This window comes from Passer domesticus, chromosome Z (assembly GCF_036417665.1).
Source record: "Passer domesticus isolate bPasDom1 chromosome Z, bPasDom1.hap1, whole genome shotgun sequence".
Lineage (NCBI taxonomy): Eukaryota > Metazoa > Chordata > Aves > Passeriformes > Passeridae > Passer > Passer domesticus.
In genome coordinates, this window is record NC_087512.1 from 22,488,074 (window position 1) to 22,508,173 (window position 20,100).

At 39.3% G+C, this 20,100-nt stretch overlaps 1 protein-coding gene across 1 annotated transcript in view; it reads right to left on the reverse strand.

The window, feature by feature from the left end:
* Positions 1-382: 382 nt before the first annotated feature.
* LOC135291116 (leukemia inhibitory factor receptor-like) overlaps positions 383-20,100 on the reverse strand; it is a 33,852-nt gene continuing 14,134 nt past the window's right edge. The window contains exons 9-15 of the mRNA XM_064405123.1: positions 18,071-18,229; positions 16,890-17,012; positions 16,169-16,321; positions 13,299-13,442; positions 10,135-10,231; positions 8,167-8,230; positions 383-4,433 (exon numbers count right to left, since the gene is read on the reverse strand). Coding sequence (XP_064261193.1) covers positions 3,957-4,433; positions 8,167-8,230; positions 10,135-10,231; positions 13,299-13,442; positions 16,169-16,321; positions 16,890-17,012; positions 18,071-18,229 — 1,217 coding nt within the window. The 3' untranslated portion in view covers positions 383-3,956. The remainder of the gene's footprint in view (positions 4,434-8,166; positions 8,231-10,134; positions 10,232-13,298; positions 13,443-16,168; positions 16,322-16,889; positions 17,013-18,070; positions 18,230-20,100) is intronic.

The window sequence follows — 20,100 nt, forward strand, 5'->3', positions numbered from 1 at the left end:
ATCTGGAAAAATTTCTTCACAGAAAGAGTTGTCAAGCCTTGGAACACACTACCCAGGGAACTGGTTAAGTCACCATCCCAGGAGGCACTTAAGGATGTGGTTTAGTGGTGGGCTTGGCAGTATTAGGTTTGCAGTTAGACTCAATCCTAAATGTCTTTTCCAACCTCAGTGATCCCTTGATTCTGTGAAGCAGTGGAGGGGTGTCTGAGGATAGGAATGACCATTTCTGGCACAGCAAGTTGTTTTCCGTTTTATTACAAAGCTGGTGCTTCTGCTGTAGAATTGAAATAGGTATGAGGATAAGATTATTCCCATCCTAACACCACTGGCATGGAGTGATTTCTCTTAGCAGTCTTCTACAAACAGTGCTCAGAAGTAAGTAGTGTAAGCCGTTACAAGTTTTATTACCCAGGTTCATACAATTCCATCAACGTTGTACCAGAACACATTTAACCTCATTCAGGCAGCAGACACACGGTGGCATTGAGTTAGAGAAACAGGCAGGCCAAGAGTCTGTGACACCGAGCCAAGAGTATCTTCTGTAATCAGAGATCTATTATGAAGTTCTTCATTATTTGACAATTTTTGTAGCAATAACTGTGACTCAATAATGACTTGAGTTGACAGGATGCCCCTGTGTTCCCTGCTTTCCAGACAGCTCTGCTTGAATGCAGACACTATTGTGCCATAAAAGTGGCTGTAAGGGTTAAAGCTCTTAGCTTAAAAGCTTAGATTCTGGGGGAATTTGTAGATATTTGGTAGATATTATTATTCACTTGTTAACTAATGCAGAATAAACCTCTATGGTGTTGTGGTTGCTGCAATCTCCTGTTCCAGGTTTAGTCCTTGTTTGTTTTGTCGCTGATACAGTGTTAATTTTCAGAGTTAACTACTGCACTGTAGTCTGACTTTAAGCACTAAATAAAAAATACAATAAAAAATTAAAAATAATAAAAAATCTTCATGTCCATGCGAGAAAAAACATCTACTCTGGATACCAGAAAAATACATGTGTACTAACCTAGCTTTGTGCTGTATTAGAGACTAGGTATTACTTTCATTTCTCTGTAAATACAAAATGCTAAAGTACTGTAACCTTGCAGTATAATATCCCATGCTATAAATGATGATGATGATGATGATGTGTTTCCAGGTCTACAGTTGTCTGAGCTTTCACCTTGTCTAAATTCTCACTAATGCTGACAGTAATCATCCAGAGCTATGCTGACAGTGAAAAAACAGCAAAAATTTAATTATAACATGCCTTGTCTTTTGTGATCCTGAGCCTTCATATCTGCAATTTCACTCAACGTAACATATATTGAAGCTAAGAATATGCTAAGAACACTACACTAACCACTTGAACAGTACTGTAACACATGGGATAAGCTATCTTACATGTTTATTTATGTAAGAAGGCTTCTGCAGTCACTATTTTTTAAAATGCCAGAAGAGATCAGGGAGTACAACTAGATGAACTGAACTAAAAAATCTCCACAGGAGAGCCAACCAAAACCACATACCACAGACATCTATTTTTCCTTAACCTGAAGACCTGAGCCTGGTATATCTCCTAATCCTGTCTCACAGAGTAAGTACATTATTCCAACTAAACCTCCTTTTTGGCTGCATGAAACTATTTAGCAAATGGGGTTTTCTATTTCTCTCTACATAAAAGGTTCTTTTTTTTCTCTCAAAGTATACGTCATGATGTGACGAGTTTTGAATTTATTTCTAATCTCTACACCAGGATTTTTCATGTATCTCTTATTCCCCCAAATGTACTGTTCATGGCCATTGTGCAAATATTGCTCTATTGAGATCAATTAAGAATTACATATGTTGTGAACTTGATAACTGAAAGTAGAATACATCTATGCCTTCTGTTTAATATCCATGGGTGGTTCTAGTACAACTCCGCTGTTCTGCTATACGAATTTTCTGTAGCAAGATGTCAGACAATGGCTAGTAGAGTGGAGTTGATAATCACCAGGTTAAAAGCCCAAGCTGTCTGTTGAGTTTCAAGTATCAACACTGTTTCATATACTGAAATTGCTTGCAAGCCTTTGGTTTGGTTCTACTTACTTACTTAATACATCCATTACAGAATAATACGTATTGGTTTGTTAGGTGCAGAGTGAGAAAAGAAGAATTTGGTGTTTACAGGGATGAGTAAAGCTATTGAAGGTATGCACCAGGAAAATAAGTTTCTTTGACCAGAAATGAAAGAAATACTGTAAGTAATGAGCAATTCTTGTATTCTGGAAAGGGACAAATTATGACTACTTGATAAAGATTATATGTCAGGACTTTGTAAGAGCATTTCAATAGCACTACTTGATATTACAAATGAAAATAGCTCCACTAATAGCAGGATCATTTGAGTTCTCTTAAATTCAAATCAGGCAAAGTCACCAGATTAAAGTTCAGAAAAAGAAGAAAGATATTTAAAAGACTGTCCAAAGTTGTGCAATCTCTAGGGAGTGCTTCTCTTACCCCTTGTTTCGACTGCAAGATTTAACAGCTATGAGTGCACACTGCTTTGTGGGAGAACAGCAAATTTTAAGGGCTAAGGAAAAATACAGTGCATAACCCACAGTGAAATGCAGGTTTGTTCCTGGCAGTCTTAACAGATATATAGAGAGATACAGTTAAAGAGGGAGTGAATATAAACAAGGAAAATGAATAACCTAGCTTTTGTTATGGATTCTCACTGAATCAGTGAAGTGGGGATATGGAATTTCTCTGAGGTTTTGCAAGCACAGCTATTCTATAATTCATACTGCCTAGTATGAGTGGAAATATTTGTGTGAATGCCAATCATCCTTCATTTTTTAATGAGGAAATTTTAAAAAATGTCCATCTATGGATTCTCTGGTGCTTATGATACAGTTGATCAATTTCTTTCTCCACAAAGCAATTTTAATAAAATGCTCCTTAAACTTGAGACAACAGCAATAAACTGGATCTTCTACAATAAATGCAGACCATTAATGCTTGGAGAGTTCATGACTGAGAAATTTGTAAGCCTGAAAATGGTTCAGGCTCCTTGCATTGTGGAGATACATGATAGAGTTGCATCGAAAGCATATTGAGGAAGACCCTTTTATCCCTTGTATTCCAATGGCTCCTCTTCCATGCAATCTTTCGAGGTATGGGTACTTGAAATATGTGTTCAGCTCCTGAAGTCTGTTTAACAGTTATTGTCATTGCAGTGTGAAAACATATCTGCAGCTACACCTCATCACAAATTATGGATGTGTTTTTCTGAATGTGTGGGTAATTGCAGGAGGAAACAGCCTTAATTTAATACAAGTAACAACTTCTACTGTTAATGAAACTTACTATCATCTTCACTGACACAGCACTATTTATCTGCAATGACAAAAGTTGTAAAGTTCTAGAATGTAAAGCACTAATGGTGTTTTACGTAGATCAACAAGCAAACTTTTGATTCCTAATTTGAAAGATTTGCATTAATTTCTGTGACCAGCTTTGACCAACTGGATATCTTCTTTGAAGTGGTAGATACTTTTGCTGGAATTTTTTTTGGTGAAGAACTTACTGGATCTGAAAATCAGATCTGAAGCTGGTCATAGTGAGTAGAGAATTTTTCTGATATCTACAGTGACATTGTGCTTAGAGTGGAAGCCTTGAATGGCCCCTGAATGCCCTGGAACAAAATACCAAGCAAGAGGTACTTTACTGAAAGATTTTTCATGTAAGTTCCTAGAAATTTTGCCTGTGTGAAGATGGTGGGACTTTCCACTGGATGACTGTGGTGAAATAACTAATCTAACAATACAATCAATCTATTTCACCAAAGAAACTGACTATAGTGGGGATAACTATTGTCACAAGCTCACTGTCCCATATGATCCTAGTGGCTCCACTGAAGTAAAACAAGATCTGGAACTTCATTTTATGGTAAGGAAAATAATGAAGATGCTTCAGGTTTAATTGTCTTGTCCCATGAGATTTGGTCCAGATGGCAGAAGTACCACCTGGCTTTGTTTGAGGTAGTCCTGGGAAGCAAACAAAACCTTCTGCACAGTCTGTGCTGGCTTACTGCTTAGTTCCATTTTCAGATGAGGATGAGCAGCTCTTTCAGGCGTGCTCACTGCCAGACTCATCAGGGCTTTCTGACTAAACTCCATGCTGGCATAATCATTCAAGAGTGGTACTTCCATGGAAATGGTGTCTTCTTCACTTGTAACTGCTTCTGCAGGGATTTCTTCATGCCTCGGGCTCATGTCTATGTTATTGCTAGGTTTTTCTGACTGGCAGGTGTCATGCTTGCTGTCTTCTCCACTGTCTGTGGAGAGCTCTAGCGTCAGAGGAACCTTTGATTCATGCTCTATGACAAAAAGGCTGGTGGTATCATTGTCTGACAGGGCTTGAAGCAGTGACCTTGAAAGAGGTTTCCAATTAGCCTGTGAGAGAAAGCAAGAAAAAAGAATAATATGCTAATTAATCCATTTTAGCTCATATTTGGTTTTAGAAATAAGACTGAAAATACCTAATCTAAAGGACCATCTTCCCTGGTCCCATAGTATTTAACTAATTTTTCTTGCTTTTATGTTTACTTTGGACCAAAAGTAGTGATGATAAAATATAAGCCTCATGATATGCTGTTCTGCTTTCAAAAAAATTAGCAAATATATTACCGTAAAAAGCCAGCAACTTGAACAGCAGCCAGACAAAATTAAGCTGTCGGCTGCTATGAACAGTTTGTTATTAAACTTCACACCATGTTGTGATCTGAGTATACCTGGAGGTAACAAATGGATGCTTAAATGGAGAACAGTTAGTAACACCAAGCTTCCTTATTTTCCTTCTAGTTCTTTCTGTTTGCCATAATGTTTTCTAAATTATGGGCAGGCTGGTATAGCTATTAGACTTTTTTCTTTCCTTCCTCCCTTGCCTCTCTGCCCGCACTTGCTCTAATCTTGTTTACACTGGGCTTTTTTGCAAGAAATAAGTAAGTGTGCATTGTTTTTTATTTTCTTTTTTCTTACAAGTTGTGATCTGACTGAGAAATGAAAATGTTGTCCTTTGAAGTCACGGGAGTACTAAATAAAATATCTCTCTTTTTCTCTTTTAATGGGATAAGTAGGCATCACTGCGTGGTTAATTTCTGCCTTGTTTTGAATAAAGATCCATATGATATGTACATTCATTGTAATATTATTTTATGAAGAGCAGCCCAAATTCCAAAGCTACCAAATCTGAAACAGGTATTATGTCTACCTGGACTTTAGCAAAGTGTGCGATACCATTTCCCACAGAATTCTCCCGTATAAACAGGGTGCTCCTGGCCTGGGCAGTTACATTATTCACTGGGTAAAAACCTGCCTGGATGGCTGGGCCCAGAGTGTGGTGGTGAGCAGAGTTACACCCAGCTGGGGCTCAGTCACCAGTGCTGCTCCCCAGGGCTCAGTACTGGGGCCAGTCCTGTTTAATATCCTCACCAATGATCTCATGGAGTGCACCCTCAGTCAGTCTGCAGGTGACACCAAGCTGGGTGGGAGTGCTGATCTGCTGGAGGGCAGGAAGGCTCTGCAGAGGGATCTGGACAGGCTGGATCATGGGCTGAGGCCAGTGGGGTGAGGTTCAGCAAGGCCCAGTGCTGGGTCCTGCCCTTGGGTCACAGCAACCCCAGGCAGTGCCACAGGCTGGGACAGAGTGGCTGGAAAGGACCTGGGGGTGCTGCTGACAGCGGCTGAACATGAGCCAGGCTGTGCCCAGGTGGCCAAGAAGGCCAAAGGCATCCTGGCCTGGATCAGCCATGGCGTGGGCAGCAGGGCCTGAAAGGAGGCTGTAGCCAGGTGGGACTTGGTCTCTTTGCCTAGGTAACAAGTGATAGGATGAAAGGAAATGGCCTCAAGCTGCACCAGGAAAGGTTTCAATTGGATATCAGAAAGAATTTCTTCTCTAAAAGGGTGGTCAGGCTGTCCAGAGATGTGGTAGATTCACCACCCCTGAAAGTGTTTGGAAAAAGTCTACATGTGTCACCTGGAGACATGGATCAGTGGTGAACACAACGGTGCTGGTTAATGCTTAGACTTGATGATCACAGAGGTTTTTTCTAAACAACAGAGCAACTCTAGGATTCTGTCTGAAAGAAGCAATAGGGGATGAAGAAGAAGCATCTTCAAATAATCTTGGCTCTATATGAAAAACAGGAGGCTGGTTTGGGTGACTGACATTCATTTCTCAGTTCCCCATAGTTCATTTTCCTGGTCTCTGTAATGAGAGTGTCTTCAGTTCCTCCTGCTGCTCTGTACCATAAACTTTGTATGATTTCCTTATATTTTGTTAAGTAATCCCCTGCATTACTGGACAACAAGTCGTCTTGCTGTCTTTTTTGGATTATTTTTGTTTCTGTCAAGAGTTGCTAAATTGATTAACTAAACTGATGTGGTTCAGTCTTGGAACGACTAAAACTCAAATGAATGTTCAGAATACCAAATTACTTCTAGACAACATATCAGATAAACTGTTTATTGTACTGTTTCCTGACATAGTGCTTTTTCTGCTTTCTCCCAAACCATTATATGGTATGTGATATTTCTGTGTCTGACATGTTATCAGCATTACAATATTCTCTACCTCGCATGGTTAATACAGACTTCATTTTCTTTGACAGTTGCTTTGCCTCTGCAGGAAAAGTTAGAGGCATTTTAAATTAATATATTTTGGTTCTATGCATTTTATGTCAAAATGGCACTGTGGTTCGTAAAACCTACTTGTCCTTTCTGTATCATGCAGTCTCAGCGTATTTCACTTGCAATCCTTCATTGCAAAACGGCTGCCTGATGACTAGCTCTGAACTCATCACTTCTTTAACTACATTTGGGTGGAAGAAAGAAGAAAGCAAGTGAAGTCCTGGTCTGGAATATGAAAATCCATACTAGCTCTGTTGCAGGAAGCAATGCTGATGTTCAGCAAAAATTCTGATTATCAGCAGACTATCTGAAATTTGTTTCTGATTACTTCACTCTGTGTCCCAGTTCTGGATAGTAGATACCTACGTAGCCAATGCCCAAAATTTTATGAGGTAGAAGGCTGCTTGTTAAAGCTCGTGAGAGAAGCTACTAGATTGTCAAGTGCCAAATTAAATTCAAGTCTTACAGAAAAAGAGATTTATAAAGGAAAGCAGTACTAATTCCTGCTACAAAAACACAATCATAGGTGGTCCGAGACTGAAAAGATAAACTTAGGTGTTCTAAAAGGAGGACTTTCAGTATCAGATGTCACCAAAACTGCAGCAGAAATCCTGTTAAAAGGGGGAAGGCAAGAAGGCCAAGGTAAGTCCAATAATAGGCAAAAGTGGATAATGTGGTCTCCAGCAGCTGATTCTAATAGCTCTATTTTTTCCTAAGCACTGGTTTTCCTGCTTATTTAGGAAAATAAGTGCTGAAAGTCAGGTACACTTACCAAAATATATGAGAAAGCTGTGTGCAAGATGTGAGCATGCTGCTGCACCTTGGTGCCTGTGTACTGGTAGGTGCTCCTCAGACAGCTACCAGCTGCCAGTCAGAGCCCCTGGATTGCTTTGGAGGCAAGCTGAGGAGCAGACTTCAGAGAACACCATGTTACATGACCTCTGTAGTAATACTTCTCCTGAATTAGGCCACAATTCACTACTTTGTAATTTAAATAACTTGTACATAATAATCAGTTTGAGTTGGTGAAAACTGACTGGTTAATGGTTAGACTTGATAGAAACTAATTTTATGGTAAGGAAAATATTGGAGATGCTTCAGGTTTAATTGGCTTGTCCCATGAGATTTGGTCCAGATGGCCAAAAAACCCTGATTTTCTCTCTTTAGACTCCACCTACCTCCATTCAACTTTGGTTTGTTCTTTTAAGGATCATGTCTTTAAAAATACTTTACAATGTACTAAATGTAAATGCAAAAAAAGTAAATGTAAATGTAAATGTAAAAAAAGTCTGAGACCTTTATTATATTTAAAAGTATATACAGCCTATGCCTAAAGAGAAACTACCCCCCATCCTATATTTTGAATATTACTCTGGCTTCCAAGCAATTGATACTAAACATTTTCTTGAGTAAAGTGTGAAAGGACAGATAACTAGCACTATAGATTAATCAAAGATCTCCCCTGTGTATTTTTTCATGCTGTGAGAAGAGTACTTACCATATCTTGGAGTGCAGTGCTGTTTCTGGGTGTGGGTACACTGTGCCAATATGATATTTTCAGCCTGTAAAGAAGTATTTTACATTAAACATCAGGTTATATGACTGACATTTTCTATGCATTTAAATTAATTACTGTTCATACATAACATATTAATATTTTTGTAACCATAAAAAAGGGTGTTCTATAGAGACATTTAAGCATAATGCTAATTAAAAGCTAAAGACCAAACTTGGTAGTCTACACTGAAATACTGTGTTAATGATGATTAGCATCCTTGTTTAATGACAAAGGGTCTGTGAAAGTACTAGCAATATTGTCTCTTTCTGTACTTTTAATCCATACATCTAATTTGTAATCGTTTCCACAAATCCTCCATCTTCCTTGAGGGCTACAAGACAAAGCTTGTTTTAGTAAGTATTTGCTCCTGGGCTTTGATTTAGAAGTTTCCTTTCCCCTGAAAACAAAGAGCAAGATACTCTGGCATTCAGCCCCTGTGCAATGGGGCTGGTAGTCTGGAAGAAGCTCTACGGAGACAACACAACTCCTGCTCTTTCCTGACTGAGTTTGGCTCATTCTGGGACCTACTACATGCAGTGTCTCACCTCCATAAAAAAAGCCTCAACAAAGCTGTAAGAGAGGCTGAGACTTTAAGTAGTCCATCACTCTGCCTTAGTGTTGGCTTCAGAGTTTTTCAGTTTTGAAATTAAAGCTAGACTTCATTAGATTTAGGGTAGTTTGCCTCTGCTTAGGCTGTGGTTGGAGGTGAAAACTGTGGCTGTAAAGTTACTGATTCTCCTGCTGATCCTGTGAAGATGGGTGTTTGGCTGGCTGGTGACTCCTCTCTTACAAATCAAGAAGGCAATAGAGATGAGGGCATCACTGGGACCTTTTATCTCAGTTCAAAGTATTCAATATTACTAAAAATGTACACATTTAAGCACTATTTTGTAGCGCTATGCTGGGCTGCTGGGTGCTGCCTGGTTGTTTTGTGTTTTGTTTTTTCCCCTTTCCTCTTTCCCATTGGGCCCAGATAATTAAGTGTGGTCTTATGTTGATCACAATGAAGTTTGCTCTAGATCAAAACTAGAAGAAAACAGAAGTTCCTGTCAAAACTCTTGTATCAGACACAGTGCAACATAAAATACAGTCTGAAAATGCAAAGTCTGCTTCCCAGTGGCAAGGACAAGAGTTTAAAGCTAAAGCAGGCTATGTCATGCTGTGTGGCTCTCAAGCCACAGGTCGTGCCATCTGTCCTTTAGCAGTTGTGCTTTCAGCTTCTGAGGCTGGTGCTTCGTGAAGAGGAGAAAAAGGGAAGGTAGTGTTCTAGGACACCAAATAGTAATGAGTGGTTTTATGCAATTGTTATTAGAACCCATTACTATGCAAACCTTTTAGTCATAGTGTATGCCTCTGATATTGTACTTCAGATTATTATGTGGAGATGAATAAATTATTATTGAAGAAAACAATTTTTCAAAAAATAAGAGGACCACTGCCAGACATTATAGTCACCCTTGTTATTCTCTCTTGTTCCTGCTCATTCATATATTGCTCCTTGTCATTATGTGCTTATATGCATACTTTATAAATTTAATATCCAAATGTGTGCAAAAACCATCTTAGATAAAAATCATCAAATGCATGCTTTATCTATATATCTATAGCATATGTCCCAATGTGAGAAATGGTCCTGGCTCTTTCTAAGAAGGTTTGTGACAGGAGGTAGTCAGATAAAGGAGTCAAAAACTAAAGAGTACAGATTTTTTTACAAACTTGTTTTACTATTTTAATCAGCTTATAGTGGCTTTTAATTGCTCTCATTGTGAGATTACTGTGGTGGCTTTTGTGTTGTGTGTTTTTTGAGTTGTGTTGCCTTTAATGATAAAAAAGACTCAGTGTTATGAAACTCAGAGCTGAGCAAAACAAGAGTGCTGCTAACAACTCCAGCCAATATTCTGTTCTTACCTTTTAATCACCAGAGAACAAGTGAGAGGTGCAAAAACCAGAACGAGTATCATGCTGAAACAAAGACCAATCACAAAACCTTCAAGTTCTCCTTTATCTGATGGGAAACAGAAAGCTTGAATTAGATTTATGGTGTTAAGAACAGAAAGACCTTATTAACTTCATGAGAGAAATATTTCAAACAGAAGTCAAAGCCAACTTTACACATGTTCTGGAGCTTAAGTAAAATCTAGTTAAAATTAACGGTGGTATTCTCAGAGGAGCATGAGCTTTTCAGGTTTGTATTTTTAAGATATCTGGGTATCACAGGATGATGGAATGGTTGGGATTGGAAGGGATCTCTGAAGACCATTTATTCTAATCCCCTGCTAAAGCAGGTTCACCTAAAGCGGATGAAACAGGATTGCATCCAGGCAGGTTTTGAGTATCTCTAGGGAAGAAGACTCCCAAGCTTCTCTGGGCAATCTCTTCCTGTACTTTATCACCGTAACAGTAAAGAAGTTCTTAATCATGTTCAGGTGGAAAGTCCTGTGTTTCAGTTTATGCTCATTGCCTTTTGTTGTGTCATTAGGCACCACAGAAAAGAATCTGGCCCCATTTTCCTGACACTTGCCCTTAGGGTGTTTGTATACATGGATAAGGTCCCCTCTCTGTTACCTCCTCTCCATGATAAAAAGGCCCAGCTCTCTCAGCCTTTCCTCACTAATAAGGTATTCCAGTTTCCTAAACACCTTTGCAACCCTCCACTGGACCCACCCCAGGAGCTCCATGTCTCTGTTGTCCTGAGGAGCCCAGAACTGGACACAGCTCTCCAGGTGAGGCCTCACCAGGGCTGAGTAGAGGGGCAGGATCACCTCCCTCCACCTGCTGGCACTGCTCTTCCCAATGCCCCCAGGATACCATTGGCATTCTTGGCCACCAGGACACGCTGCTGGCTCATGGACAGCTTGTTGTCCACCAGGATCCCCAGGTCCTTCTCCACAGAGCTGCTCCCCAGCAGGTCAGCCCCAGCCTGTGCTGGTGCCTGGGGCTGTTCCTCCCCAGTGCAGGGCCCTGCACTTGCCCTTGCTGAATTTCAGATGGCTCTTCTTTGTCCATTTCTCCAACCTGTCAAGTGTTTTTTGCCTTCTCATGATGTTATATGAGCTCTAGCTTGTTTAACAAGTCAGGACCCTCATGCACATCTGACTTAATATGAAACTATTTGAGTGAAAGTGGCTTTTTATCGATTTCAGGACTTACTCGTTGTGTTTGAGGGATTTCTTTTTTGGTTGGTTGGTTGGTTGGTTGGTTTTGGTTTTTGTTTTCTGGGGGTTTTGTTTGTTTGTTTGTGGGCTTTTTATTTGGTTGGGTTTTATTTTGCTTTAGGTTGTTTTGAGAGGTCATGCCTGGTCCTGATAGCAATAACACAGTTTGTGTTTTTAGAAGGTGTCCATGCTTTAACTTTTAAGACCATTAAGACCACTTTATCAGTCATTTGTCAATCCTTGAAGGAAACCTATGTCTCTTATTGCCTCTTAATACTTGTTTGAGATATTTTCTATCAAGATCCCACCTACCTAAAGAGGAGAAAGTGTTTGAGAGGTTAAGAAAGGTTGAAAAAATGCTCAGGCTAACATAAGAACCAAAACTGCCTATGATGTTAAGAGTGAGTCAGTGTAGAGGTCTCTGTTGTAGATTTTTGATGTTTCCTTCGTTACAGAAGACATCAACAGTTTAAAAATAGTGGCTGTAGAGTGTGGTCAGTTCATGATTGTGTTACTGATATTGACAAAAAAAAAAAAAAAGCCACTTGCTTTTTCTTTTCCTACCCATCACCCAACAATAGTTTGTGGGTTTTTTCTTTTTCTTTTTTTTTTTTTTTTTAACCAAACTACTATCTAAAGTCCAAAACCAGTTTGGAAAGCTGCAAATTGTTCTGTTGCTGAAATTTGTTTTTTATAGCAAAGAAACCTGAGATACTTCTAACGGATTAAATAATCTCTGAAATGTTTGGGAAGAGCTAAAACAGTATATATAATATTTAAATTCAATATAATTAATTGATTTTTTAAAATGTTGTGTTAATTTCACTCTGCATTTTTGTTACTTTACTGAAAAATTGAATACTTTCCAAATAATACTTGGTAAGATGAGTGAAATAGAGTCCTGAAGAAAAGTTCCAGGGAGAGACTTTAATATCATGTGTTGACAGGAGAAAGTTTTCAGTGGGGGGTGGAGGGGTGCAAATCCTGTTGATTTCAAGGAAGATTTTAAATTTATTTTTTTTTAATCTCTGCTTTACATTTTTAACTATTCAGTTGTATGGTTTTATACGTCCTTCACTTAATACAAAAAAGCTGCTGTGGGGAGAAACCATTTGTGTACTTCTGTTTCTGAATGTCACAGGTTCCTGATACCATCTTAGCATGTTCTTTTATTTTTTTATTTAGAAGTATTCATTAAGGGAAGTTGTGGTCAAACAAAAAAGTCTGTGGCAACGTTAGTTTTAGTTTAACTGATGAGGTGTTAAAATGTTTGAAAGACTAAGTTTAGCCAACCTCATATGATTTTAAGTTTTTCAGACTTTTTAAATGTAACTGTATTGGTCTTAGCCTATCCAAGCACTTCTGAGAAAAGCAAACTTTTGCCAATGACCTAAAGAAGCTGTTACTTACAATGTACTTAAATTATCAGAAAGCAAAAGATACTTTGGTTAGTGTTCACCCACACTAGGAGCAATTGAAAGGTACTTAATCCTTTATTTTTGCAGTTAATGGCTCCGGAAGCCAACTTTACATGACTGCTCAGGATTTTACCAAAAGCAGATGATTGGAACATTCATTACTAGTCACAGGCAGAAATTTCATCTGCTGAAATCTAGACAGTAATTGACAATAAATAAAGATATGTGCACATAGCTAGCACAAAAAGGTCAGGCAAGGTTTCAGAGATGAAAAACCCTAGCCAAGTTCCGTGTATACTAGGTAATGAAATACAGGTAACATACAGGTAATTAAATGCTTTGTTCTGTGACACAAAGTTTACGTCTTGCAGAGGAACAATTTTTTGTGCCTGCTCTCAGTAACTGAGGATTGACTAATAAACCTTGTAGGTGAACACTGGGAGAACATAAAGCAAAAATTCATGCTGGGTAATGCAGGTGCATAGGGGTTCCACAGTACCGTATTTTGGAGTGCTGAAAGGTTGTGAAACAGTCAGAGGTCCCTCCCCAGCATTAGTGAATCCTGAAATCTGCACACGATAGGTGGTCTTTTCTTTCAGTCCAGTAAGATGGTAACTTGTGGTAGAAGCGTTGAGAGTAACAGCTGAAACACAAGAGGTTTTAGGAGATGATTAGATGAACTCTCATGGCTGAGCATGTGTCAGTGCAGATGACTGGACAAATGGCAAAATTTCAGTGCCCTGATCCTCATCTGGTTTTCCTGAAGGAAACCAGACCGTGCAGATGTTCTTTGGATGGGTACAAGATTTCTCCAAAATATGTATGTACATTTTAAATCCAGAGGTTGAAAGCATGAGCTTCTAACACACCAAGGCTGTATTGGGTTTGTATGGCCAAGTTTTGGTAGCAGGGGTTCTGCATGTGTGGCTTCTGTGAGAGGCTGCCAGAAGCTTCCCATGTCCAACAGAGCCAATCCCAGCTGGCCCCAGGATGGATGTGCTGCTGGCCAAGGCTGAGCCAATTACAAATGGCTCTGTGATAACAGATTTAAGAAGGAAAAAAAAAAGTTACTCTGCAAATATAATTGCAGCCAGAGAAGAGCAGGGTGACAATATGTGAGAGGAGCAGCCCTGCTGACACCAAGGTTGGTGAAGGAGGGGCAGGAGGTGCTCCAGGCAGCAGGGCTGAGGTTCCCCTGCAGCCTGTGGTGAGACCATGGTGAGGCAGCTGTGGCCCTGCAGCCCATGGAGGTCCCAGAGGATGCAGAGATCCACCTGCAGCCCCTGGAAGAGACCCAGGCCAGAGCAGGTGGATGCCTGAGAGGAGGCTGTGACCCTGTGGGAAGTCTGGGCTGGAGCAGAGTCCTGACAGGACCGCCAGACCCATGGAGAGAGGAGCCCACAGTGGAGCAGGTTTGCTGGTAGGACTTGTGACCCTGTGGGAGATACATGCTGGAGCAGGCTGTGCCTGAAGGACTTCACCCTGTAGGAAGTAAACACTGTGGATACTGGAGCAGTTAGTGCAGAACTGTAGCCCATGGGATGGACTCATGTTGGAGAAGTCAATGGGAGAACTGTCTCCCATGGGAGGCAACCCATGCCAGATCAGGAGAAGGACTCCCTGAGCAGTGGCAGAAACAATCTGTGATGAACTGACTGTAACACTGTCTGTGTCTCCCAGTGCTGCTGGTGGGGAAGAGCTAGAGCCTGGGAAGGAGGGAGTGGTGGAGAAAGGTGTTTTAAAGGTTTGTTTTACTTGTCATTATCCTACTCTGAATTTCATCAGCAATAAATTCCATTAATTTCCCCAAGTCAAGTCTGTTTTGCTCATGCGGTAATGTGTGATATCTCCTAGTACTTATCTCAACCTGTGAATATTTTGTTACATTTTCTCTCCCCTGTCCACTTGCAGAGGGGATAGAGCAGCTCTGGCAGCCAGTGACTGATATCCAGCCAGGGTCAAACCATCACAAGTGATGAATACAGAAGGCTGCTTATACTTTATGAGAGGAAAATATATCTAACATGCTGAACAGTTGTTCCTATGTTGACTATAAGAGTTAACATTAGGACTAGCCCTTATCATATACTTTACTCTCACTCCAGTAGTCAGTAGTGGTTTAGCTTGATTTATGCCAGGGCTATTACTCATTATTCAGTACAGAAACAGGGCTGTGCTTTCTGCTTTACCTGCTTTGTGAGGCTTTCAGCTCAGCCTGTCTTTTCTGATTGTGCAGTGACTTTTCCCTTGGCCAGAATAACCTAGAAACTGCCATGTTGTAAGGATGCCTTTGGGCAGAGACTACTTCTTAAGTTTGCCATTGTGGACTTAAGATCTTCACAGAAGAGGATGTGATGCTGTAACCTATGGACCTGCTTCCCTCAAATTCTCCAGTAAAATTATACTTCCTGCCTGGAAAAAATGGCAATTGGGTGCCATGTCATTGCTGTATTGACTGGTTAAGGTAGAGGAAAAAAAAATAAAATTAAGTTCAGCCCTGGATGTTCCTATTCTGCTTCCTCTTGTATGTATTTAAGTGGAATAGAATCTCCAGAAGCCCTTTTATGATTCTCTAAAGGCATAGGTCAACATGTATTATAGAACTCTTACTATCTCCCTTTGTCAGCTCTTACTTGATATTTGCCTTCCCTAGCACATCTTCAATTTTATTTGAAAGCCAGTACGTACAAAGTTAACATATTATTACTTATGGCAAAGAGACTTTCCACTCTAGACCAGAAAGAAAATGTTTATCAAAATAATAGGGGATATTTTACAATTGAAAACTCAAGTGGTTTGAATTCACATTTATTTCTATGTGTAGAAGTTTAATCATTTGTAGTTAATTAAGGTTGGAAAAGACCTTTAAGGTTATCCAAACTTAGACATAAAAACTACCAATTTAATAAAATGTTTCCAAAATTAAATTTATAATGGTTTATTTGGAAACAGGTAAGAAATACAAACTGCTAATTGAATTGAAATACGACGTATAGAACATCTCACATCTTAGAGAAAGGCTCAGACTCAAGCTTGGATGAGGTGCAATGAAACATAAAAGTGTTGTGACTGAAATTGTAATAGTGAAAATGTATATATTTTTTTAAGTGGTCCTAGAGAATTCTACTGTAGCCTTATAAACGTAATTTAAAAGAAAATAGCAATATTTAATTTGAGATAAAAACTAGAAAATTTTAAGCGTTCATGGGAGTAACTAGAGCATTGAAAGTCTAACCAGGAGCTGACCTTTGAGAGCAGAGCACTCAATTTGCTCAGAAATCTTAAATAACTCAGTAGACTTAATGGTTTGAATGAAGCTTTTCTTTCATGACCCTGAGCTGCTGCTCTGTTCTGGCAGTGGTGACTTACCTGGAGACTTTTTCCTTGATGAATCCGTGTAACTGATCCTGTATCCCTGGAGAAAGCCCAAGCAGTCTTCGGCAGCTATTTCAGTCCACTTCACAAGTGCAGAATGCTTTGTAATATCCAGAACTGTCACATTAGTGGGACCAGTCCTAGGAACTTTTAAAAACCAGATAATTGAGTTCTGCATCAATACCTGTGCAATGGACATACAAGACTGAAAACTAGCTGTTTCCAAGAGAGTTCTTGCCAAACTCTAGATGCTATAAATGCAATGTAAAGGGTGCAAGAGAAAAGCAAAGTCCCATAGAGTAAAAACCCCTCACCTTAAACAATACCAAAGTAGGTAGAAATTGTGATTGTCTCATTATGAATATTTTACTCCAATTGCAACAGTACTCATTTCAACTTGCAATACAAGGGACTATGAAATTGGGATTGGAAAATCTGACTTAATTTGAATTTGAGCCACATGGGTCTGGGACCATCCTTCTGTTATTTTTGGTAATGTCACACATAATAAAAATATTTCTGTGGATGTGTCAGTAAGGAACAGCATTCAGGTCATTCACTGCCAGGGCATGACTGCTAAGAATAAAGGCAATGCTGACTGGAGAAAGCTGTTCAGTCACCTGGAAAAGAAATTTTGTGTAGTCTTCCTTTTACTACTACAAACAGGAAACAAGAAGAAATATAGAGGGTGGGGTTACACAAAGGGAAAGAATACCTCCTTCAACGAAGTAAAAGTGGGTCACTCCAAAAGTCTCTTCATGTCTTATGAAACTTTCACACTGACACACATCAGATGCATGTACCATTATTTTGTACAACTTATATGGCTGAAAATTGTCTGGAAAACAAATAAAGATATATCAAAGTCTACTTAAAAGTTATAAATTACAAAGAAGAAGAAGAAAGACAACAGCTTCATAGATTTTTCTGCATAGTCTTTGCTTTCTGAAACTCATAGCATAGCAAAAGTGTATCGTTCTTTCCCTTGAGTACAAAATATGTACATCCTTCTTCAGTGTCTGTAGATGCTTTATGTAAACTATTTCAAAACCAGAATGGGACAAAACATGGGTTTTCATTTAGAAGATGACAGGTATGTTTATAGTCTCCCCATGGGAGGCTTTAGATGCTGAAGGAGAAATTAGGAACTAAAATGGCTGTAGTTATCTTATTTCAGGGACAGGTATTTCCCCCTCAGCTAGAACATATAAGCACAAGCAAAAAACCTAGATGTAATGTGGCACTACAGATACTGCAGAAGGATGAAGTTAAATAGTGCACTCTCTAGAAGACTTTGTAGAGATCTGAAGCTAAATATTGTCTATTGTACATAAAAAACCAGTGCTGAATGGCCTTTGCAAGAGTTACCTACATGATTTTAATCAAAAATTTCAGTATCTGTTCCATATAGAAATCCCTGACTGAAGCACATCATGTTTAGCATGGTAAGCAGAATACTGGAGCTGAGAATTTAGGCTTTGACAGGTATAGACACAAGTATAAAAAAAAAAAAATAATCTTAGGGAGTCTGTAACAGAGCAGTTTATATTGAAAGATAAGCTTACCTAGGTACAAGATGAAAGGTTTTTTTTAAAGCCAGTAATGTATAGGTCTGCCTCAAATGTGGGCAAGGAGAGACATTGTACCAGTAGCTTAGCTGCATTTCTTGCCCAAGTATCCAGAAGAACCCTAACGAAAACTCTTCTTTTTATCTGCCTTAATGTTGCTAAGCATTAACTGATAGTCGTCAGTACTGGACAAATATTAGGAGCTGTACTTATCTGCAGGGATCTTCAGTTTCCCATTAAAAACAGAACAAAAGCCCTACTCTGCCCGACCAAAAATGACCAAAAAATGAAAGGGTGCTTCTGTAGGAGGTGTGGTGGTTGCTGTTACCTAATGTGAAATTTCTGGTAGCCGTAGATACCATTTTCATGTGCATGTTCTCTTTACTAGTGCCCCAGTCAACCACAAAACATTTTGGATTGTATTCTGGAGTCCATGTGACAACTGCAGTTTTTCCCTGGCTTTTGACATGGATTTGACCAGGCAAGTCTGTGAACAAATACATAATTAAAGGTCAATAAACAGGAAAGCAGTTTTCTGCCCTATTGTTCTTTCTTTCTCCCTTTTTTTTCTGTTTTTTAAAGATTATTCATTAAGCAAATATAGCAGCATTGCAGATGACTTATCATAGTAAGGTTTACAATAGTATTTCAATAGAAGAAGCTTAGCATTTACTATGTTGCAATGGTGTCTAGGAATTACAATGTGGATTGTTGTACCAGACTTTTCCTGATTTCTGATTGTTTGAAATTAAGTGGCTGCTTCAAGCCTCAGGAGAAAGATGTCAGGTGATGCTGAGTAACCTCCTGTGAGCCTCTAGCAGCTACTACACATGGAGAAACTCTGAGATAGTGCTTACCTGAGCAGGGATGGAGGAGAAGGAGCTAATGATAGATCATAGCTAGATGATTTCATATGCATATATTTTGAATTTTCTGAAAGGATCTTGAAGATTTTGACATTTTAAAAGACAGGCTATCAAACTAGGAAAGATCTTCGCACTGACACTAAGGAAGGAAAAGGGCAACCTGCCATTTTGAGGTAAAAAGGGGACCTTGTGAGACACATAAACATTGCCCATTTTATCTCCTGTCTGGAAACGAATACAAGAAAGGCAAATTAATTGTGAGGGAGCTGTGGCTGTCTGAGATGGCTGGGATTGTTTATCCTGGAGAAAAGGAGGCTCAAGGGGGGACCTTACGACTCTCTACAACTGCCGGAAAGGAGGACCTAGAAGGTGGGCGTCAGTCTCTTCTCCAAAGCAATGAGCCATAGGATAAGAGACATAGTCTTAAGCTGTTCCAGGGGAGGTTTAGGCTCAGCATTGGAAGGAATTTCTTCACAGAAAGAGAGTTTGAGCATTGGAATGGGCTGTGCAGGCTGGTGGTCACTGTCCCTGGAAATGTTTAAGGAAAGAGTGGATGATATGTCACTTTAGTGCCATAGTCACGTTGACAGGATAATGTTAGACAATAAGTTTGACTCGATTTCAGAGGTCTTTTCCAAAACAGTTGGTTCTGTCATTGTGTGAAGAAAATTACTGTAGTAGCTGACTAACTCAGCTGTGTGTGCTGAGAAGGAATTTAGCCTAATGCACTTAATACTCTGTATCCTCTCAATAATTAATGATAGGTACAGAGAAGTTGCACTAAAGTACAATCAAACAGAAACAGGCATCTGGAGAGAGCCATGAAATACAGGCTCAGAGGTTCAGCAGACAGCTAACTGTCAGTCAAAAGGTGGCTTGAGCTGGTAGGATATATTTTCTCAGAAGAGAGCTAAGAGACTGAAATGTAAGGGCAAAATCAAGTTGTTACCTCTTTGCAAGGAAAAGGAGAACAACATGAAGTGAGTGTTAGGAAATTCTGGATAAGCAATCATTTGCAGCTGTCAGAAGATCAACAAGGGTACTTGCACACTTCCTTATTGTGAATGCTATAGCTGAATTTAAAAAATCTTACTTTGTAAGAAAACTTCTTCTTATATTGCAATAAATCCACCTCAAGACTGTAACACATGAAACTAATTTATATTCTAACAAAGACATTATACAATGAGTTTATTCTTTAAATGACAACACTGTCTACTTAGGCCTCAGAAGAGCTTACATCTTCATTAGAATGCGACATGTACATCCTAATGTGGCATGTACATCCTATCTATTCCTTTTCCTATGCACCAGTTTGAGTAATACTGAAATAAAGGACAGTAGCAGGTCTGTTAATAGTTATTTAGCTCAAGAACTTAGACTTGCATGTAGTTCTGTGAACTTTTTAAACCACTGGCACCTACTTGATATTGAGGACAGTCCATAAACCATTTTCCTAAGTAAAATCCACCTTTTTCCTAAGTAGGTCCAA